Source organism: Myotis myotis, unplaced genomic scaffold, assembly GCF_014108235.1.
Source record: "Myotis myotis isolate mMyoMyo1 unplaced genomic scaffold, mMyoMyo1.p scaffold_m19_p_2, whole genome shotgun sequence".
NCBI classification, from domain to species: Eukaryota; Metazoa; Chordata; class Mammalia; order Chiroptera; family Vespertilionidae; genus Myotis; species Myotis myotis.
This window is the reverse complement of record NW_023416324.1, coordinates 163,926,100-163,949,633: the sequence shown is the minus strand read 5'-3', so window position 1 is coordinate 163,949,633 and position 23,534 is coordinate 163,926,100. Positions and strand designations below refer to the sequence as shown.

The window sequence follows — 23,534 nt, the reverse complement described above, 5'->3', positions numbered from 1 at the left end:
TCGTTCTTATTACTTCTCTGCCACATGGACATGTTTTGAGAAGTAGTAAAATTACAAATAAATCTTAGCACATAGTACATGCTCTGACTTAATGCCCTTTTTCCTTGGCATCAGAAGCCTGGCATGGTTCCAATTCCCCTTGTGGAGATTAACCTGGGCCTTCATTTTGCCATATTTTAAATGGGACTTGAATGAGTAACTTGCAGGATTGTTATAAGGGTTAAATAAACTAGTGTGTGCAAAATACCAATCACAGCATCTGATACTTGACTCTCGATACTTCCTGTTCTTCCTCTTGCTCTGTACTATTTATGGTGGGTAGCAGAAGACAGGAGAATATGGTCCACCTTTCCTCATCCTGTGTAGAGAAATCTTAGACTTTTAGTTAAGGAATTATTTACATTTCAGTTCCTATCATCTTGTTTTCTCGTATCTTCCTTTAAGGACCCGTACTCTGTCAGAGATGCCTGTGACTTAGACCTACTGCCCTAACTCAACATGGAACTGGAAGACATGATTTCATAAGCTATTCCCACATCCCTGCATAGTGCTAGAGTGACCAGCCGTGGGCAAACTACGGCCCGTGGGCCGGATCCGGCCTGTTTGAAATGAATAAAACTAAAAAACAAAAAGACCGTACCCTTTTATGTAATGATGTTTACTTTGAATTTATATTAGTTCACACAAACACTCCATCCATGCTTTTGTTCTGGCCCTCCGGTCCAGTTTAAGAACCCATTGTGGCCCTCGAGTCAAAAAGTTTGCCCACCCCTATGCTAGACCCAACAATCCATAGCAATTCTCCAGAACATTGATTATTGAGTCTATAAATGCCTGGAAAAGATTACTTAAATGACCCAGATAAGGTACATTTTTTCCTTCAATTTGACTAGGACCAGAAGAGTCACGATTTACTACTTTCTCACTGACTTCACTGCCAGCTCTTTCTCCTTTCCACCCCCAAATATGGTTACCTGAGAGCTGGCAATACAAATCCTGGCCTGCTAAACCACACTGTGAACAGACGTGGTGGCCAGGTAACCTGGTATTATTTGAGGCTTTAAGAAACAGATACCAAACCTGACCAGGGCAAGTGTCACACTACAATTTTTCTAGCAGTTTCTATTCCCTATAGTAGTAAAACACACACGGGGAGAATTAGGGGAAGGAGACCAGAGGACAGTGAAGGCTGGAATGCTCCCACTCTTCTCTTGCTTACTTTTTATTGAGGTATACATAGATAAAATGTATTAATATCATAAGTGTACATATACCTCAGGGAACAAACATCACATGGGTGACCATGTAACAACCAGCATGAAGCTCAAACAGCAGAACATGACCAGCACCCTGGACATGCCCCCCCCCCCCCCCGCCCCACTCCCCCATCAGCTTTCTCCAAGTCATTGCTCCTACTCCAAGGGAAGCCACTATCCTAACTTTCTTACTGTATTTTTTAATTTATGTACTGTAAAATTCTTTATGATGTACAATTCTGAGTTTTGACACATGCATAGAGTCATGTAACCACCCCCACAATCCAGAATATAAAACAGTTCCATTATCCCAACATTTCTCTCATGCTTACCCCTCTGTAATCAATACCTTCTCCCACCCGCAACTTCTGACAACCACTGACTTTTTATCAGTGCCTATAGTTTTGCTTTTCCCAAAGTATCATAAAAATGGGATATCATATGTAGCATTTTGGATGTAGCTTCTTTCCCTTGGTAAAAGGCATCTGAGACTCATCCATGTTGCTCATGCATCAATAGTTTGTTCCTTTTCGTTGCTGGGTAGTATTCTACTTATAAATACACTCCAATTTTTTTTAGCCCCTCACTAAGTGGATGTTTGGCTTGTTTCCAGTTTATCCTGCTATATTCGTGTACTCCTTTGCAACACTAGGCCTGCAGGAACAAGAAGCAGAACCAGAAATGGGTTTCTGATCTCACAGCCATGACAGGCCTTGCCCCACTCCACCTCTATCTCTACTGCACGCATCCACACACTGTGGCAGCGGCACAGGAGCTGTCATCCTAAAACAAACTAAGTGAAGAATGACAGATCCCAGGGGCCTGGATACAGAACAAATTTGCTCCTAAAGCTGGAGACGGCAAGAATAAGCAAAGTTTTTAGAATTTCAAATTCCCAGGAATAACACTCAGATGATCCAATAGCTAGATGTGCCCATGACTGGTACCACGTTCTCCTTGCTGGTGTCCTAGGGGAAAGAAGTCGTCTATTTAGGGCAGTAGTAAATGAGGATAAAATGGTCTGAGCAACAAATGAAACCAGCCATTTGTTAAAAGTGAGATTGTCTAATAAGGTAACAATTTAGAAAATAGTCCACCAAGACAGCCTTACTCTCTTGAGAAAATCTTCGTTGAGCCCCAAAGGATTGTAGTTTGTTTTTTAAAGTTATTAACAACCAATATTCTTTAGGTGGTAACCTCTCTGCATCTTAAATATTACTAATATTCTGTGATTGACAGAAATCGTATTTCTAGTGCGGCGTACTTAGGGAATCCTTGAGCCAGAGCTGGTCTCTGATTGATTGGTTTGACACTCAACCCTTTTGCATGCTGAGCACACGTGACCTTGTCGGTCTTTTTCATTCTTACCACAATATGACTTGATTTCTCACATGTGTGTTTTCAAAAATATCAGGTCACTCCTTTAAAATGGCTCTAGACTATACCTTAGGCGTTACTGGTGTTTGCCCTAAGTGGGAATAAACTGCTCAAATTGAGCATATATTCATCCGTATTTTCTCTAATCCAGGGTTAATGACCCATTTCATTTGGACAATGTTTAACAGTAGAATGGATTTTTAACTAAGTAGAAGTCTGTACAAAACAATTAGCATGTGAAACAAGATACAGTGAATTTTCTGGAAGAAAAGATTAGAGCGAGTGATGTAATCTTTCTTTAGAATGTCTAAAATTAGGTTCATTTAACTCACAGATGGGAGTGCTAAAGACGATGAAAGTCCCATATGTTCTACACTATGAAGCTCTACAAAAAAGTTTTCTAAATCTTGTGAGTTAGTGGATCAAAAATATCTACTTTCCTAGTGGTATTTAAAACTAGAAACGATATCTTTTGGTGGCAGATTTCTTTCTTTTTTCTGAAAGTTCGGTAATTAGTTCAGGTCTAGTTTATCTGACATTCCTCAGTCTCACTAGGAAAAAGCTTTTAACTATTTTTCTACATCTTGTTAGTAACAGTTGTGCTTAATAGGATATCCTCTCCATCACCCACATTTTAATCTTAATGATTCTTTTTTTCATACTTATAATTGTTATTGGGTGATATTGGTCAACATGACCACATGGGTTTCATGTGGGGATTTCTAAGTTACAAAATCTGTATATAGCCCCGGCCAGTGTTGCTCAGTGGTTGAGCGCCAACCTATGAAACAGGGGTCACAATTCGATTCCCAGTCAGGGCACATGCCCGGGTTGTGGGCTTCATCCCTATGGGGCATGCAGGAGGCAGCTGATCTATATGATTCTTTCTCATCATTGATGTTTCTATCTCTCTATCCCTCTCCCTTCTGCTCTGAAATTAATAAAAACATATTTTTTTAAAAAGAAAGAATGAAAGTCCTGCTTCCATACCTGTTTAAAAAAAAAATCTGTATATAGCACCATGTGCCTACCACCCAAAGTCAAATCTCTGAGCAGGCTTCCCCAAGTCCAGCATCATACGGAAAATACTTGTAAAGTGGCAAACACTTTTGTTCCCAAAACCCTCAATATGTCTACCATTGATCTCAATATACAAATTCAGATGTATTGACCAGTCAGCAAATTCATGGTGAATGATGTCAGGAGTACAGCATGTCCTCAAATAACATCATTTCAGTATAATGTTGAGAAGAAAAAACCTATTCCCTGCTGGTGCCACTGTCTGTGTGGAGTTTGCACATCCTCCTCATATCAGTGTGGGTTTTCTTCGGATCGCCTGGTTTCCTCCCACATCCCAAAAATGTGCACATCAGGTGAACGGGGCGGGGGCGGGGGGGTGTCTGTGTTGCCTCCGTCTGAGTGAGTGGGGTGTCTGGATGTGCCCTACATGCACAGCCAGTCCGGGGGTGGTGCCAGGATAGGTTCTGGCCACTGAGACCCTGAACTGAAATAAGCAGGTTGGAAAACAATGATCTTACTTGTTTTTACTGATCTTTCTTAAATGTCTGTATAGTTCACATTTATTTCAAAGTTCAATATTAGAAGTGTTTGAGGGTGAGGGCATGAGCAGGGGGGTGGGGGGCAATGGGGGGGATAAGGACACATATGTAATACCTTAATCAATAAAGAAAATAAAATTTTTTAAAAAAGCAGTGTTTGGGTCTTTATTCAGGGATTTGGAAACATTTTTGTGACTAGAAATATGCCATAGGAACTTAACGCTTGTTTATACTAATTAGCCTATGGTAAATTGGTTTTGTTATACATCATTTCCCTTAAAAGTTACAGTTTCTGAGAACCTATCAATGACATTGAGGCTTACTGTAAGAGGGTGATATTCTTTGATAACATATTTACTGCTGCATTCCTAATTTTCTCTGTGCACAACAGCTCATCCAAATGTCCCCAGAATAAAAAATTGTTTGGACATGTTCTTAGTCAAAGACATTACAGCCCCTAGACATAGAAAAATATAAAGTATGACTTGTTGAAATGAAAAACCATTAATTGTCCTAATATTCTGGGCAGAAGACTTGTTCATCCACACTTGGCTGGCTCATTAGCCCTCTCACCCCACCAGTACCGTTCTCTGCCTCTGTCCAAGGACCTTCCCTCTTCTCTCTGAGAACCCAGAGGCGGCCTTTACTGTGTTCCAGTTCCCTGACCAGCAAGCTCCATGCCAGAGCTGTGGCCTTGGCAGAGTGAAGAAGAGCTCTTTGTCTTTCATATCATGGAATAGGGTCAGGGGTCCCAAAGCGGTGTTGCTTAGGCCCCAACATCTTACAGAAGCGTCAGTGAAACCAGTCCTTGTATTTTTTAGACTCTCACCTCAATGAGTCCAGAATGGGGACCCAGTTAACCTTAGTGCTTCTGCTTCTCTATACGGCTGTTCTTTGGTAAAATTGCTAGTTCATGATGCCCGCATTGCACCCCCCAATCCTCTGACCACCTGGGTATGTCTACACCCCAGAAATGGCAGGATCCAGGCTCAAGCTGAGGCAGGGTCCCCCATGACACACAAGCTATGTGCATGTTAGAGCCAGGCAGTGGGCCTGATCGCGAAGCCCCTGGAGTCCAGAGACAGCAAATTCCCTGGTGAGACAGTGGGGGAGTGGCCTGAGAGTTGAGGAAAGGGCCCTGCTGTGAAGCTCAGCAAGCTCTTAGGCTGCAGCTGTCTGACACCTTATCAGTGTCACCGGGAGCCTTGCTAAAGGACCAACTTAACACAAACCCTGCCAATACCTCTGGCTGCTCTCAGAGTTGCAAAAATGAGCCTTTTCATCCTCAGTCAGGAGGATAGGGCTTGCTAAGGACACTTTATGTATTCCATGCCCTTCGGAGAGGCCATAGCCCCTCTGCCAGGGCCACCTGCCAGTCCACTTGTGCGAGTTAGAAAGAGGTGCCTCCTCCTTTTGGTGACTCCCGCTGGGGATGGACACACAGCTTGCACCACACATGCCCCCTCAAATTCTCCAGAGCAGACAGCTATTAGGGCAGCGGTTCTCAACCTGTGGATCGCGACCCTTTTGGGGGTTGAACAACCCTTTCAGAGGGGTCGCCTAAGACCATCAGAAAACACATATATAATTACATATTGTTTTTGTGATTAATCACTAGGCTTTAATTATGTTCAATTTGTAACAATGAAGATACATCCTGCATATCAGAGATTTACATTACGATTCATAACAGTAGCAAAACTACAGTTATGAAGTAGCAACGAAAATAATTTTATGTTTGGGGGTCACCACAACATGAGGAACTGTATTAAAGGGTCACGGCCTTAGGAAGATTGAGAACCGCTGTGTTAGGGGAAGAAGAACGGTGCATCAGAGCAATCATGATCTACCTTTGACATCCGTATGGAGGTCACACCGGTAAGAGTAGAGCTCAGGTCTCCTGAAGCCCCGCCCCATGATCATGTCCATGTGTGAGACGCAGCAGCTTCACCGCCCAATCACAGGAGCCAGGGCCTCCTTTCCCAGGGAGCAGAGCAGGCTGGAGGACTGACAAACCCAGACCCAGGGGTCCTCTCTCTCACTCAGCATTCTTATTACACATGTCCTCTGCCTGAGGCAGGCAGGGTCGCAGTCCTGGGTGCTCATGAGGGGGTGATAAAAGAGAAGGACATAAATGGAGGCGGATGACTGAGTAACAATTTCTGCATCCCCACCACACATGGTGAGCTGTAGTCCTGGTCTACCTAGAACAGTGGTTCTCAAACTCTGCTGTGCACGAGGGTAAAAAACATAGTGTTGCCTTAGCCCAGGGGTGGGCAAACTTTTTGACTCGAGGGCACAATGGGTTCTTAAACTGGACCGGAGAGCCGGAACAAAAGCATGGATGGAGTGTTTATGTGAACTAATATAAATTCAAAGTAAACATCATTACATAAAAGGGTACGGTCTTTTTTTTCAATAGTTTTATTCATTTCAAACGGGCCGGATCCGGCCCGCGGGCCGTAGTTTGCCCTCGGCTGCCTTAGCCAGTTTGGCTCGATGGATAGAGCGTCGGCTTGTGGACGGAAGGGTCCTGGGTTCAGTTCTGGTCAAGGGCACATGCCTGGGTTCTGGGCTCGGTCCCCAGTGGGGAGAGTGCAGGAGGCAACCGATCAGTAATTCTCTCTCATCACTGATGAGTCTATCTCTCTGTCTCTTTCCCTTCCTCTCTGAAATCAATAAAAATATACTTAAAAGAAAGAAAAAGAAAAACATAGAGTGTTGGCCCTACCCCCAGAGTTTCTGACTCATTGGGTCAGAGGTGGGCCTGACAATTTGTGTATCTAACAAGTTCCAGGTTACACTGCTGCTGGTCTGGGAACCACACTTTGAAAACCAGTGGCCTAGAGAAACAGACAACCCATCCTTTCCTCCCTCGCCTTCTTCACTCGCTTCCTCCTCTCATCGGCTTTGTCCTTTTCTGCTTCCTCCCCCTCTCCCCCTCTTGGGTCTTCTTCCCACCTTCCAAAGCTAATGGAGTGAGCCAGGCTCTGCTGGCCATCTGGGTTCTAGTCCCAACTCTGTTACTGACAAATGAGTGACCTGGGCAACTCACTTTCCTCAGGAGGTCCCAGGAGAGGCAGTTGCCTAGAATGAGAAATCCCCCCCACACACACCCCGCCCCCCAGCTGCTTCCCAGCCAGGACTGTGTCCATCAGGGTTTGTCTCTGTATCCCCACATCCCTGGTGCAATGTGTGCTTGAAGAGAGGTTGGAGAGTGAACTCGATGGCCTTTGAGCGTCCTTCCAGCCCAGACTCTGACCTCTTCTTCCTTCCAAATCGGAGCTTTTCCCTCTCCAGTTGAACATGGTATCTGGGGTCTAGGCGAGGAAGTGAAGATGCTCCCGCAGGCCGGCGATGGTTGAGACAGAGCCCTTGAGATGAGGGAATCAGGCCTCGGAGAGCAGATACCTGACTCCCAGGGACAGCTGAGTGTGGTGCCCAGGTGAGCACGGGGATCCAGACACCCAGCGGTGAAGCTCGAGCCCCTGCACCCGCCGAGGCTCCAGCAAGGGGCGCCAGAGAGAAGGCCAAGGCCAGTCTGGTCATCCCAGGTGTCCAGTCTGGGTGGGCGGGTGCGCCCTAGGGGCGTGGACACCGCCAAGGCACGCCCCAGACACACTTAACTAGCTTGAGAGCCCGGGCAGGGAGGAAGGAGGGACAGAGCTCCGGCTCCTGCTGACCCACTCGGACCCAGACCTAGACCCAACCCGGCTGTAGACGGCGCCCGCCATGCGGGTCCCGACTGTGGCTCTGTGGCTCTTCCTGGCTCTGCGCACTGGTGAGGAGCAGGAGCCGGGGCGGGGTCCCGGAGCTCTCCACCGCCCCTGAGCAGGACCCGGGGGCTGGGAAGTGTGTCCTGAACCCGCGTCTAGCGGACGAGGACGGTTAGGGGAACTAGCGCTGAGCCGGGCGGACTGGGAAGTCTGGAGAGCTTCGCGGAGGAAGCGGCATGGAGCTGGGCCTGGAGAAAGCGGACCTGCTGATGCGCGGGCAGAGGCGGGGAGGAGAGAACCGGGTGTCGGGAGGCCGTGGAGGGGGCGGAAGCCAGAGGAGGTTTGGGGGCCAGAGCGGCTCCACTTCTCCGGCGGCCCCTCGGGACGGAGACAGGAGAAGAGTCCGGGGAGGGAGGGGAGAGGGGGAGACTGCAGGGCGCAGGGGTGGAGAAGGGGGCCCCCACGCGGCTCCGCACCGCCCCCTCCCAAGGGAGTCAGGGCCGGGACTGTGGGACGGGGGCGGGACCTCGGTAGCTGCTTGCAGGGGTCTCGGGCGGAGCCTGCTGCCAGGCGGGTTCAGGCACCGCTCTGACCCGCCACCCCTGTCCGATCTGCGGTCGCCGCCCTCCAGGGTGCAGTCCTGGAGCACTGGGGGTTGGGGGGGGGGGCGGGCAGGGGGTTCCACATTCCGGGGCGCCGCCCTGGCTGGGGAGGCGGAGGGTAGTGGAAGGGAGGATGAGGACACCCGCAGCCTTGACCCTTGGCGTGGGGGTGGGAAGCGCTGGCTGCCGGGGGCGCGCAGGGGTCCCGGCAGCCTGGCTGGGCAGGGCGGGTGCAGGGGAGCTGGGTCTGCAAAGGCATCAGCCTCGGGAACTGGGGAGCCCTGGCACCGCTCTTCTGGGTCCCGAGGTGCAGCGCTCGGGACTCTGGCCTGGTCGGATCAGGGCCCCGACAGGGTCCCCCCAGAGGGAGGGGCCTAGGCTGGCGGCCACTGAGGCCCGTGTCCTGGCTCAGCTTAGGTTTACTCACAACACAGAGCTGGGCTGCTCATCTGAAACGGGATCAGAGAGGTCAAGCCCGTTGTCTGAGTCACCAGCTGGAGCAGCAGGAACTGGAGCGAGGCTGCTGTCTCCCCGGCCTCCCCTTGTTAGGGGCCTGGCGCTGCGCCCCCTGAGGGTGGGTTTGCCACGGGCATGATCACAGATGCTCCAGGAGGGCGCAAGGCTCCTCAAGGCCAGCCACAACCACTTCCCTGCCTTCTTCCTCAGTCGTGAGGAGGCCCAGAGACCCCAAGAGGGGCAGGAGCTGGCCTATCTCAGAGCCGCAGGCCTCCCAGGATGGCCCGAGGGCCACGGTAGCCAGCTGATACCTGGAGGCACGCCCTTGCCTCTGTTATGGGCCAGGCCAGGCTCCAGCCACCCATCTACCCTGAGCACGGGGACATGCATGGCCCCACGCACGGCCCTGCCAGTCAGGGGCACCTCTTTGTGCCTCAGTGTCCCCGGGGGGGGGGGGGTGCTCAGCAGGCTGGGCCACCGAGAGCTGCTGGCGCCCCCCTCCTCGGAGGGCCTCACTGTCCCCTGCCCCCAGCGCTCAGCGGGATGGAGGCGCGGTGGTGCTCCACCTCAGACCCGGAGCAGCAGAAGTGCAGCGACATGAGCAACGCCTTCCGGAGAGCTGGGATCCAGCCCGCCCTGCGGTGCGTCCAGGGCGCCTCCGCCGACCACTGCATCCAGCTGATCACGGTGAGTCCCCTCCGTCCGCTCTGCCACCTCCGCCCGCCGGACAAGAGGCCTCTGACTCAGGAGGGAGCACACAACAGCCTCATTCACTGGGAAGGGCACGGGTGTCCCCCGCCAGGGCTGGGCGATAGGATCGCCTGAGTTTCCCAGGTAACTAGGGCCGTCTGTTTCCTGCCCGGCCCCAGCCAGGCCCCAGCCAGGCGCCAGGAGGCCTAGGAGAGGCCCCTGCTCAGAGGGGCGCCCGCCCGCAGCGGGAAAGGTGTCCGAGGCAGAGCTTTCCTCCCCCAGGCCCCTGCTGGACTGGGGACACTGCCCACTCCGCTGAGGGGAGCCCCCAGCAGACTCCTCGGTGGAGGGGCCCTCACTGCGCCACGGAGTTTTCCAGATCGGGGCTTGTGGGGTTTCTGGGGAAGGAGGACCGGGGGACAGAGGTCCTGGGTGGCGAGTGGGGTGTGGGAAAGCAGTTCTGAGAGGCAGGAGACCTGCTAACTCAGAGGCAGGACTTGAGGGGCAGGACAGGTGCGGGGGAGCCTCCGGGGCAGGCACAGGGGCCCTGGGCTTTCGGTCCCCTCAGCCTTTGACAGGCCCCCAGGCCCCATCCAGTCCCACCTGGGCCCAGGGCCCGGGCCAGGTCCACTCTGAGGGCGCAAACCACCTCTGTGGAACTGTAATTCTGTTCATGGACGCCATGACATGTGACAGTAGGGTGCCGTTTGTGTTTTAAGGAAAAGGGGGAATGGACGCGGGCATGCATGTATGCGAGTCAGTCTGCATGGCAGAGAGGAAACCTGGGGAGCGGGTTGGCAGGGGCTGGGAACGGGAGAGCGAGGGAGACTCACTTTTCACTCCGCACCATTTTGTACTATCTGATTTGTTACCATGTACGTCCATTATAAGTCCTTTAAAAGTAATATTTTTCAAATAACATAATTAGAAAAACAAGGTGAGCCCATAGCCTAGGAGAGCTGTCCCCTGCGCCCTGGTGGGGGAGGGGCCTGCAAGGCTGACCCAGGACAGGGTGGACCTCCCGGGCTTTTCAGGGGGCCCTGAGTGGGTGTCCCTGAGTGGGTGGGGTGGGGAAGGCTGGGGAGCAGGGGGGTGGGGAAGGCTGGGGAGCAGGGGTGGGGAAGGCTGGGGAGCAGGGGGCTGGGGAAGGCTGGGGAGCAGGGGGCTGGGGAAGGCTGGGGAGCAGGGGGCTGGGGAAGGCTGGGGAGCAGGGGGCTGGGGAAGGCTGGGGAGCAGGGGTAGGGAAGGCTGGGGAGCAGGGGGGTGGGGAAGGCTGGGGAGCAGGGGGGTGGGGAAGGCTGGGGAGCAGGGGGCTGGGGAAGGCTGGGGAGCAGGGGGCTGGGGAAGGCTGGGGAGCAGGGGGGTGGGGAAGGCTGGGGAGCAGGGGGCTGGGGAAGGCTGGGGAGCAGGGGGTGGGGAAGGCTGGGGAGCAGGGGGCTGGGGAAGGCTGGGGAGCAGGGGGCTGGGGAAGGCTGGGGAGCAGGGGTGGGGAAGGCTGGGGAGCAGGGGGCTGGGGAAGGCTGGGGAGCAGGGGGCTGGGGAAGGCTGGGGAGCAGGGGGGTGGGGAAGGCTGGGGAGCAGGGGTGGGGAAGGCTGGGGAGCAGGGGGCTGGGGAAGGCTGGGAAGCAGGGGGCTGGGGAAGGCTGGGGAGCAGGGGTGGGGAAGGCTGGGGAGCGGGGGGCTGGGGAAGGCTGGGGAGCAGGGGTGTGGGGAAGGCTGGGGAGCAGGGGGGTGGGGAAGGCTGGGGAGCAGGGGTGGGGAAGGCTGGGGAGCAGGGGTGGGGAAGGCTGGGGAGCAGGGGTGAGGGTGCTGACTCACGTGTCCCAGCAGGCTGGGGAGGCAGATGCCATCACTCTGGACGGAGGAGCCATTTATGAGGCGGGGAAGGAGCACGGCCTGAAGCCCGTGGTGGGTGAAGTGTATGATCAAGGTCAGAGGGCCCAGTGGGAGGAGGTGGGGGGAGAGCGGAAGTCAGCAGTGTCCTCGCTGGGCCTGGCCCTGCCCTGACTCCCTGGAGCTGGTCAGTCGCCCTGTCCTCAGAGCAGTCCTGGAGTCCTGGCCACACAAACCTTCAGAGGCCGCCCTAAATGTCTGCGAGGGGGATGCCAGAGATGCAGAGGGCTGACCCGCATCTGTTCTTCCTCACAGGGATCCCAGCAGCCCCCTAACTCGCACCCACAAACTCTTACGGAGGGGCTGCCCGAGCCTGGTGTAGTGTTGGGCGTGATCGCCTGGGGTGGTCAAGGCATCGGTAGAGCTCAGCTGCCTCACATTTGAGTGGCATCTGTCAGACGCTGCAGGAGTGGGGGTGGGGCCAGGCAAGAGGTGGTGACCGGGAGCTGCAGAGCCCACAGGCCAAGCATGACTCCCAGCTCTGCCGTTTCCTGTGACCTCCTGTGACCTCAGGCAACCTCCACTTCCTTGACTGTAAAATGGGGACAGTGACCCTTGCCCTGTCACACAGACTCACTGAGTCCATGTGGGAGCATGTGTGGTTGGAAATGTGAGTCCCTTTGCCCCCATCCCTGCACCTCAGACCAGACACACCTCGGGCTCAGCCTGCCCTTTACCTCTCCCACCACGTCCCCTGGTCCAAGGCCTAGCCTCCGTCACAGCCCAGCTCGGTTGTCATTTCCAAGGAGCTCCCCTGGGTCTTCCCGCCCCTGCAAAGGGCCTCTGTCTCCTGCTTCCCAGAGCACTGACTCACGCTGCTCAGGTCGTGGCCCCTTCGGTCTTGTTTTCCTTGTCACCACAGCGAGTCCCTGAGGAGGCCCTGGTCCTCATCTTCGGTGCCCAGCACAGGGTCCCTCTTGGTTACTTGGCTACTTGATGACACAGGACACAGCCCAGCCCTGCAAACCAGCCAGCCTTTCACTCGTCGGCCAGAAACAGCTCTTCCTCTTTAATTCAACACATTTATTAAGCACCTCCTACATGCCAGTCATGAGCATAGAGCAGTAAGCAAAAGAGAGCCAGTGTCTGCCCCCAAAGAGCAGGAGTCAGATAGTAAACAAATAAACACCAAAAAAATGTAGTTACAGATGTGGTGCGTGCGTGAAAAAGTAAAGGCCATGAGGGAGAAAATAAGGCGTGTGTGTGTGGGGGGGGGGGGGGGTGTGGAAACAGAGCAGACAGGACAGGAGGGCTTATCTGGGGAGGTGACAGTAAGTGGAGCCCGGACCAGAGTCCCGGGCGGCAAAGAGCTGGTATGCTCAAGGAACTAAAGAGAAAGGCACAGTGGGCAAGTCAGAGGGTGGGACCCGAAAGGCCACTTAGGGCGCCAGGGGCCAGGTGCAGGTGTGCAAGAAACAACACTGGCTTGTTTTCTAGAATTCAGCTTCATTCTGATCGCGGGCCCACCACACGGGGCAGTCAAGTTGTGCACACTCGTGCTAACCTATAGGGTGTCCTCTGGTCATCTGTCCCCAGAGATGAGCTCTTCCTCTCTTGTGTGAATGGCACCTTCTCCGCCGTATTTGGCCCAGGGGAATCTGTTGCCAGGATACAGACTCCTGCCCACCCACATGCACCCTGGTCAGAATTTTGAGTGATGTGAGACCACATTGTTCTATCTATCTATCTACCTACCTACCTATCTATCTATCCTACCTATCTATCTACCTATTGTCTATCACCTATCTATCCATCTATCTATCTACCTATCTATTATCTATCTATCTATCATCTATCTACCTACCTATTGTCTATCACCTATCTATCCTATCTATCCTATCTATCTATCTATCTATCTATCTATCTATCCATCTATCTATCTCTCCTTTCCCCTCAGCACTAGGAAATCACTTTTTCTAACCTGGGGGAAGCCGCTGCCTTGCTCCTCTCAACCACGCTTTTCCCATAACCACAATACCATTCCCTCACTTTTCCCATAACCACAATACCATTCCCTCACTTTTCCCATAACCACAATACCATTCCCTCAGTCCTCCTAAGTTCTCCGAAGGGCTTCACTTTTGGAAAACAAAACCCGCAGGCCACTCCTGCTATTGGTCCAGCTGCAGAGCTCCCCTGACATAGACATAGATCCAGCTATGTGCCAGCTGACTCGGGAAGGAAAGGTGAAAATTAACTAATGAACTAATATCTACCACGTGAGGGTGGAGGAGGGCGGGGTCTGTAATAAGACACATGGCTTGCACTCACTGGCTCTCTCAGTAATGAGAACCCCAAGCACACATACGCGTGTACATCCACACACACACGCATTCATGTGCGAGTTTGCGTGGCACACACACACCCGCTCCCCACAGCCTTCCCGGGCAGGGCCCCGGCCTCTCTCGTGGCTTCTCCCTTGCTGCCCTCACTCCTCCCCTCTCTTCTGTCCAGAGGTTGGTACCTCCTACTATGCGGTAGCCGTGGTCAACAGGAGCTCCAACCTGACCATCAACACCCTGAAGGGCGTGAAGTCCTGCCACACGGGCATCAACAGGACGGTGGGCTGGAACGTGCCCGTGGGCTACCTGGTGGAGAGCGGCAGCCTCTCGGTGATGGGCTGCGACGTGCTCAGAGGTGAGGGCTTCCACGGCAGCCGCTTCTCCTGGGCCTCTGGGTTCTGCTCTCCGCGCCTCATCCCTACTGATCCCCTCGCAGGGCAGCCTCCCTCCAGGCTCGCCTTCATCTTGCATCTTCTTTAGGGAGCCGCACAGTCCCCCCTCTCCAGGGGCCTCCAGACACCTAGTGGGTGTTTCGGCCCCTCCTGTCTTCATGCTGGGCCGCCCACTGTCGCCGCTGTTTTAGTTTCTGGGGAGGCCCCCCAGAGCACTCAGCTCTCACTCACCCACTGGGACCTGGTGACTTACCAGAGAGCAGCCCTCACCTGGTATAGACCTGGTGTAGGTCGCTATTTCCAGAAACGTGTCCTCAACTTCATAGAATTAGAAACTCTCTCTTTTTTAAAAAAAATATATTTTATTGATTTTTTTACAGAGAGGAAGGGAGAGGGATAGAGAGTCAGAAACACCGATCAGCTGCCCCTTGCACACCCCCTACTGGGGATGTGCCTGCAACCAAGGTACATGCCATTGACCGGAATCGAACCTGGGACCCTTGAGTCTGCAGGCTGACACTCTACCCACTGAGCCAAACGGGTCAGGGCTAGAAACTCTCTTTCTTCAGGACCCAAACAAGCTGCTGATTTGTACCCAGAAAGTTCACATGTAGCGAGTCAGAGACTTGCTGCTCCCTGACTGGTCTATTTGACAGGGAATAAGGCTGTCGTGCAGACAGGAAGTTCTGCAGAAGGGAGCTGAGGGTGAGCTGAATGGGGTGGCTGAGAATGCAATGCATGGGGGTGTCAGTGAAGGCCTGAGGGTCCGGCTAAGAGTGGGAGCCTGCTTCTCATGCTGTGGGCTTCTTTTCCTGGCCACCTGGCTGTCACTCTCTCCACAGTAGACACAATACAGAGCTGAGGTGGCCCCTGACACGTGGCCACCACGTTCTCAAACTGTCCTCCTGGGATCACCCCCACCCCAGTAGAGTTTGTGGTGTCCCCAAATCCCTTGTCCACAGTGTGCTGCCTACTGGTTCGCTGACCAGTGCTTCTGGGGGTGGGTTCAGGATACAGGATTTTGCAGGAGAAACAATGGTCTTTTAAAGCCCTGAGTTTGCTGTCAGACAGATGGTCTGCCCTCAGGGGGTTACTCTAGCTCCTTGAACTTCAGTTTCCTCATCGTGTGAAATGGAAAATTAACGACAGCTCCTGGAGGGAGGCTGCCCTGCCAGGGGACCAGCAGGGATGAGGCGAGGAGAGCTCTGTGGGGTTGGGAGGACTGAGATGATTCACACACTGTCTTCGCACGATGCATGGGGCGGGATATGTGCTCACCTCACGGAGCTGTCATTATTATGAGTTCACCTTCCACACCTCTCCGTGGGCACCTCACTGTTGTGCACACACATGCATCATGTACACACATGCACAAACCCACAGTGCACACACATGTACCCATGTGTACATGGCTCCCACCACGGGGTAAACCAGCACGACCCACAAAAGCCCGGAAGCCATGTCCTCTCAGACGGCGCTGGTGTGGGTGGTTGATCAGTCACTGGGCACAGTTAGTACCTGCTCCTCCCCTGGGAGGATGCAGAAAGAGACCCAGAAGGGCCCGTCCTGGAAAAGGTACGTCTGTCTGGTGATGAGCACCCTGTGACTGGCTCCCTGCTCCCCGCACGGCGCTGTCCTCAGCACAGGACAAATATTTGTCAAGAGGGTGGGCATGGGCCTCCGGGCTGGCAGGGCCTGGAACCACGAGTCCGACCTCTTTGCCCACAACGCCTCCCTCTTCTCGGTGCCCCCCTCCCTGTTCTGAGAAGCCTGTCTATCAAACTAATGATACTCCTTAAGTCACACTTGCTGTCTTTCCCTGCTTTCGTGGATGAGCCATACTGATGACGTGAAAGCCTCAATGAGAACAGTATCTAGTTGACACTTAACTGTCCCATGCGGCCTTTGGGGGTAAGTGGTTTCTTTCCTGAGCCATTTTTTGAAGAACAAGGGCCCCTCCCCAATGCCCACACTTCTGTGGCCCCAGTTTGGGAATCACCGATGGGATCCAGCTCCCCAGTTTTGCTCAAACTGAAGCCTGAAGGGTCCAGCCCTGTCCCTGGGGAGCCAGCCCTCCCCTCCAGCCTGAGTGGCCTGCGCCGGCCCTGGGGACAGGGCCCTCGGGGACAGGGACAGGCCTGGCCCCGCTGCACAGCTGGCTGACCCTGACCGCCCTCTTCTCCTCCCGCAGCTGTCAGCGAGTATTTTGGGGGCAGCTGCGTCCCGGGGGCAGGAGAGACCAGTTACTCCAAGTCCCTCTGTCGCCTCTGCCGGGGCAACGCGGCTGGGGAGGGCGTGTGTGACAAGAGCCCCCAGGAGAGATACTACGACTACAGCGGGGCCTTCCGGTGAGTGCCTGGGGGGGCTGGCGCTCAGGGGGGCGGCCAGCTGAGTCAGGGGTGAGGCCTTGGGGCTGCGAGAGCTGGGAAAACACTCAGGCAGGGAGGGCAGGGCGGGGGCGGGGGAGCGGCCATGTCGCTGCATCACATCAAAGCGCCCTTTATGTAGTTCATGTGCCCTGGCTGACTTAAAAACAACACACCGGAACACGCCAGGCTGGAATTGCTCATAAATCAACGTGTTTGCTATATTTAGAGAGGCGAGGGCTCAGAGAGAAGAGAAGGACAAAACAACCTTTTGCCACTCCCTGGGCCCATGGCGTGTCTCCGAGCTGCAGGGAGGGCGTGGGGGCGGGGAGCTTGCCAGGGATCTCGCGCTCAGGCTGGCATTTTAGAGGAGCCTGTGTGGATCCAGAAGACAGCCTAACAGCTGTGGTGCACATCTGTCTGTCCTTAAAAAAGGAGCCGTGCTCCGCGGGGACTGGCATGGAAGCCCATCGAGCCCCTCGAACCTCGGGCGGGGGCGGGGGGGGGGGGGGGACTGCGGGGGGCACGCTCCAGGCCGGGGTCTGGGTCAGTGTGGTGTTGAGCACAGAGAGAAAAACAGTCCTCAGTCCTCAAGCCAGAGGCTCGCCCACCCCTCTCCTGTGTGCTCCCCCTGGACCAGGCAGCCCGCTGCCCCGCCTCCCTGCCTGGGCTGCCACATACGGAGGATGCATAACAGTCCGGTCCCTTGCACTCCGAGTTTTTGTTATGGCGTGAGAGCTCTAGGTCAGTGATGGTGAACCCTCTGAGCTCCGCGTGTCAGCATTTTGAAAATCCCTAACTTAACTCTGGTGCCGTGTCACATATAGAAGTTTTTTGATATTTGCAACCATAGTAAAACAAAGACATATTTTTGATATTTATTTTATATATTTAAATGCCATTTAACAAAGAAAAATCAACCAAAAAAAATGAGTTCGCGTGTCACCTCTGACACGCGTGTCGTAGGTTCGCCATCACTGGGCTAGTCCATCCCCGGCCTCAGGGCAGAGTCATCTCCAAACCTGCGCAGGAGGCGGCTGCTGCTGCCAGTAGCAGCTGCCACAGGAGCTCCGCTCCTTGGAGGCCCCGGATGTGCAGGATCTATACGGGTCACACAGGATCTCTCCCCACAGGAGCCACCTTTCCACCCTCACTTCACAGGTGATGAGGCTAGGAAGGCTCCCACACAGAGAGCTGGCAGCCCAGGCCCACCATGGCCACCCCACATCCAGGCCAGGCCTCCAGAGGTGGAGGTTGGGCAGGGCCGAGGGCTCCGGGAGCTCGTCGCCAGCCAGGCTCACAGCTTTCTCCTCGGCAGGTGCCTGGCGGAAGGGGCCGGGGACGTGGCCTTTGTGAAGCACAGCACGGTGCTGGAGAACACGGACGGTGAGTGGGATGGGGGCCGGCTGGCCCAGGAGTGGGCAGAGGTGTTCTCAGCAATGGAGCTCAAACTGCTCTGCGGGCGAGGGGGCCGGGCGAGCAGCTCTGACCTGCCCAGGTTTGATGATGGCATTAGGTTCTGTTTCCACTTGAAGATTGGGTTCTGCTTTTCCAAAAAAGGTTTGCAAACCTCTGCACTAACTCTCATCTTCCTGGCATCTTCCTCTTATCTAAAGAAGTCAGCCCTTTATCCCTGGACGAGGGGTTGTGTGTTGATCCAATACATTGTTGCCATTTAAATTTTTAAAAAATTTTGAGCCGAAACTGGTTTGGCTCAGTGGATAGAGCGTCGGCCTGCGGACTGAAAGGTCCCAGGTTCGATTCCGGGCAAGGGCATGTACCTGGGTTGCGGGCACATCCCCAGTAGGAGATGTGCAGGAGGCAGCTGATCGATGTTTCTCTCTCATCGATGTTTCTAACTCTCTCTCTCTCTCCCTTCCTCTCTGTAAAAAATCAATAAAATATATTTTTAAAAAAATTTTTGAAATAACTGAACTTTAGAAAAATTGCAAGAGTAATTCAAAGACCTCCCATCCATTTGCCATGCTGACGTTTTGTTCTTTCCATATGTTTGTGTTCTTTCTGAACCATTTGACAGCATGTTTGCCTGTCATACCCCCTCCATACTTCAGATCATGCCTCCTCAGACCCGGGAGATGTGGCCCTCGCCACGGCACAGTTATCAAACTCAGGAAATGTAACATCGGCTCAGTACTATTACCCAAGAAATGCGTGGATGGTCTTTCTTTGTAGCGAGTGGGAGTGGAATCCTTACTATATCTTGAGTAAAAGAGTTTGCTGAGATTTGCACAGGAGGATGGGTGATTTTCATTTGAGTGGGATTACATCTCTGGATTCCCAGAGTTCCATTTCCCTTGACCCAGTCCTGGGAGATGTGCAGCTGGGCCTTCAGCAGAGCTAGGAGCAAGGCCAGTGTCCGGAGTGTCCGTTCCCTGGTGGAGCTGGGTGTGGTGTAGCATTAAGCGGTGCAGTTCCCTAGTCCATTGTGTGTGGGGTCCACATGGCTGTGGGCCATGTGGGCAAATGCAGAAGCATGAGGGCCCCGCAAGCCAGGAGTCAACTAAGAGCAAGTGTCCACATAACCGAAAGAGCTGATTCCTTTCCCAGGGGTGGGGAAACTTTTTTCTGCCAATAGCCATCTGGATACTATAACATTATTCAAGGGCCACACAAAATTATCAACTTAAAAATTAGCCTGCTACCTGGCTGGTTTGGCTCAGTGAATATAGCGTCAGCCTGTGGACTGAAGGGTCCTGGGTTCAATTCCAGTCAAGGGCACATGTCTGGGTTGTGGGCTCAGTCCCCAGTAGGAGACAGGCAGGAGGCAGCTGATCCATAATTCTCATCATTGATGCTTCTCTCTCTCTCCTTCTCCCTTCCTCTCTGAAATCAATAATAAAAAAATATATATTTAAAAAAAATTAGCCTGCTATATTTGGTCAAACATTTAATTAACTCACCCCTAATAGCTTGGCAAGGCCAGACCAAATGACTTTGCCCGCCTTATCATGCTGCACTTACAGGGGCCACACCTACTCTGACCAGTGACCTGTTCCCAGGTGTGACTGACAGACGAGTGCCTCCCCTATTCCACCCAGACTTTACTGGGCATCTAGACTGCAGCTTCCTGGCGAAGCTGCACAAGTGGCAGGCCCGTAGTATTTGGCCTCCTGCTGAGGGTGAGTGGGTGGGAAGAGATCAACCAAAGCACCGTGTGCAGAGATGCACACCCCACGGACGCAGACAACAGAGTGGTGAAGGCCTGGGGTGGGGAACGGGTGGGCTAAACGGGGTCAATGGGCGACAAAGGGGGGCATATGTAATATTTTCAACAATAAAGATTTAATTTAAGAAATAAAAATAAGCAAAAGATTTAATAAAAATATATATATTTGGCCTTCCCTTTGTTCCTTTCCAGTTACTCATAACTAGGTTAATTACAGCAATATCAATACTATTATCTAATCTACAATCCATATTTTAGATTCACTAATTGTCCCAATTCTGTTCCTTGCAGCAATTTTTTTCAGGCCAGGACCTAATGTAAGATCACCCATGGTGTTTAGTTATTAGGTCTTTTCAGTTTTCTTTAACTTTGAACAGTTTCTTGAATTTTTTTATGTTGTGTTTGTGTGTGTGTGTGTGAGAGAGAGAGAGAGAGAAAGAGAGAGAGAGAGAGAGAGAGAGACACTGGTATTTTTGAAGAGTCAGGCTAGTTCTTCTATAGAATGTCTCCTAATTTGGATTTGCCTAAGGATCATTTTTTAATTGAGGTATATAATTTATATACAGCAAAAATGCATCCTTTTTGAAGTATAGTCCTATGAGTTTTGCCCAGAACTAACAGTTGTATAACCACCACCACAATCAAGATGGTGATTGTGATGGACCCTTCACTCCAAAAGTTTCTTCTAGTCAACGCCACCCTGCCCCCATGGCATCCACCAATCTTTGTCTCTATAGTTTTGCCTGTTCCAGAATGTCAGAGGATTGTCCATTTTTTGAAATCATTTCCTTTTTTTGTTAATCTTTGCCTTTTAAGTCAGAAGGTCCATCATGTAGTCTGACATTCACGAAGGAGAGCAATAGGAGCCAGATTTGAGAAAGAAAAAAGTGCTCGAAAGAAAAGGAAGCGCGTGGGCCTGTCTCCAGAGCAGGATGCTCCTAGGAAAACGGGCAGCAGGGATTTGGGCCCCAAGATGAGCCAAGCAAAGGAGAATGTGGAAGGTGGAGAAAGAATAGGGATGTATTTGGTTAAAATTGGCTCTTCTAGAATTTCGATTGTATTCTAAGGAAATCTAAGAAAGTCATTTTTTAAAATGATTTCTTTAGAGTTTTACTACAACTTTGTGAGGTAGACAAGGCAAATCCTATAATGCCCATCTTTTTATGAAATCTATTAAAGGCCCAGTGCATGAAATTCATGCATGGGTAGGGTCCCTAGGCCTGGCCAGCAATCAGGGCCAGTTGGGGCCTTCTGGCTGCCTTCCTTCATTCCGTGCCACCCCCTGGTGGTCAGTGCACATCATAGTGAGCGATCAAACTCCCAGTCTCCTGGTCGAACTCCCGAGGGGACACTTTGCTATTAGCCTTTTATATATATAGTTTGGGGTGACATTGGTTAATAAGATTATATAACTTTCAAGTGTACAATTCCATACTACATCACCTGTATATTGCATTAGGTGCTCACCACCCAAAGTCTAGTTTCCATCACCATATATTTGACCCCTTTACCCTCTTCGTCTTCCCCCCAACCTCCTTCCCTCTGGTAACCACCATTCTGTTGTCTGTGTCTATAAGTTTGTTTATTTGTGTTGTGTGTTTACTTGTTGCTTCCTGTTTTATATTCTACATATTAGTGAAGTCAAGATTGCCTATCAAGTATGCTCTTAATCATATTTAAAATGGTTAGAAACTAGAATTAAAGAAAGGATTTGTCCTTTTCCATCTGACTTATTTTGCTTAGCAGGATACTCTCAAGACTCATCCATCTTGTTGCATGTGGCAGTATTTCATCTTTTCTTATGGCTGGTTAGTATTCCATAGTGTATATGTACCACCTCTTCTTTAAACAATCATCTATTGAAGAACTTCAGTTGTTCCCAAGTCTTAGCTACTGTGAATAATGCTGCGGTGAGCATAGGGATACATGTATCTTTACAAACAGATGTTTTCAAAGTTTTCAGGTAGATACCCAGAAGAGGGATTGCTGGGTCATATGGTAGTAATTTTTTAAAAGGTATTCATGCAAAACAATTGGTAAGAGCAAAAGAGTGGAACTGACACAAATGTCTGAAGTAGTGAAGTAATATGACTCTAATTGCCCCTAGCATAGAAACAGGAGTGGCAGGTCAAAATACCTGCGTGATGCATTTGTCTCACAGGAAGGCCAATGATCCCCCGGAATTTTATACAAGGGTTTTGCAACAGTTTAAAAATAGAGAAAAGTTGGGGAGCAGGAGAGAATGACACAAAATAATTATTGTTGAGAGAGTGCTATAAATTATTATGCAGTCATTAAAAATGACCTTTATGGAGTTTTCCAAACTATTACCCTCTTGATGGTGGATTTTTGTTTTTAAATAGCTTTGGGGTGAACAGAATTTTCATGATCCCACAAATAATCTTTTCCCTTCCATTTACTAGTAGATGCTTATCCTCCTCATTTTAAAATTAGCCTTCTTAATTTTCCTATTTGGTGTCAATATTCACTCTTTCCAGTAAATTTCTATTATAAATGAGTTTTATGGAAAGTTTACAACAATGTGGAAAATTACTTTAAAATGACAAATGAAAAAATGTAAGATATAAGATTTCCTAAGATTTCCTATCAAGTATGCCCTTAATCATATTTAAAATGGTTAGAAACTAGAATAGAAAAAGGATTTGGAGGTGAAGGAAATATACCAAAATATAAGTAGATGGATTAATATTGGATTAATATGTGGGGGGAGCTTCGAAGAGTTACCCTTTTCTCTCTGGGACGTGGTTCTGGACGGATTCTGAGAGAGTGTGTTTCCAAATGGCGCCCTGCCCGCTGCCCTCTGCTCAGAGCCGATTTCATGCCTGATGGCAGCAATGAGTTCCTGGCACTTCTCTCTCTCACCTTACGCTTCTCTTACTCTTTTTATCCTTAATAAATAGCATTGTTAATACGTGTTGTATTGTAACCTCAAATCCATCTTTGTAGAAATTGGTGAGGTAGAAAATTTAAGGAAGTAGACATAGTCTATCAAGACACCCGGTGTTGCCCCAGTGGTTCTCACCCTTCCTAATGCCGCGACCCTTTAATACAGTTCCTCATGTTGTGGTGACCCCCAACCATAAAATTATTTTCGTTGCTACTTCATAACTGTAATTTTGCTACTGTTATGAATTGTAATGTAAATATCTGACATGCAGGATGTATTTTCAGGGGTCGCAACCCACAGGTTGAGAACTGCTGCAACCGGTTTGGCTCAGTGGATAGAGCGTCAGCCTGCAGACTGAAAGGTCCCAGGTTCGATTCCGGTCAAGGGCATATACCTTGGTTGCGGGAACATCCCCAGTAGGGGGTGTGCAGGAAGCAGCTAATCGATGTTTCTAACTCTCTATCCCTCTCTCTTCCTCTCTGTAAAAAATCAATAAAATATATATTTTTTAAAAAGACACCTGGTCTTGTACAGCCACCAAGTTTCTCTCTATTCAGAGTTCTGGTCTCACCTGGTGAAGTTCTGTTCTCATCTCCTGGTGAAGTACAAGTCTCACCTCCTGGTGTAGTTCTGGTCTCACCTTGTGATAAAGTTTTGGTCTCACCTCCTGGTGTAGTTCTGGTCTCACCTTGTGATAAAGTTTTGGTCTCACCTCCTGGTGTAGTTCTGGTCTCACCTCCTGGTCAAGTTCTGGTCTCACCTCTTGGTCAAGTTCTGGGTTCTTAGCTCCAGGTAAAGTTCTAGGTTTCTTACTTACTGGTGTGATTCTGGTTCTTAACCCCTGCTGAAG

At 51.3% G+C, this 23,534-nt stretch overlaps 1 protein-coding gene across 2 annotated transcripts in view; it reads left to right on the top strand.

Annotated features, from left to right (window-relative positions):
* Positions 1-6,910: 6,910 nt before the first annotated feature.
* MELTF (melanotransferrin) overlaps positions 6,911-23,534 on the top strand; it is a 28,878-nt gene continuing 12,254 nt past the window's right edge. Inside the window, exons 1-6 of one of the 2 annotated variants that reach the window (XM_036352406.1) lie at positions 6,911-7,973; positions 9,499-9,653; positions 11,487-11,586; positions 14,004-14,186; positions 16,415-16,571; positions 17,908-17,975. In XM_036352406.1, the coding sequence (XP_036208299.1) occupies positions 7,925-7,973; positions 9,499-9,653; positions 11,487-11,586; positions 14,004-14,186; positions 16,415-16,571; positions 17,908-17,975 (712 nt within the window). In that variant the 5' untranslated portion in view covers positions 6,911-7,924. Of the gene's footprint in view, positions 7,974-9,149; positions 9,654-11,486; positions 11,587-14,003; positions 14,187-16,414; positions 16,572-17,907; positions 17,976-23,534 lie in introns of those variants that run through there. The other variant, XM_036352405.1, reaches the window with a different exon arrangement.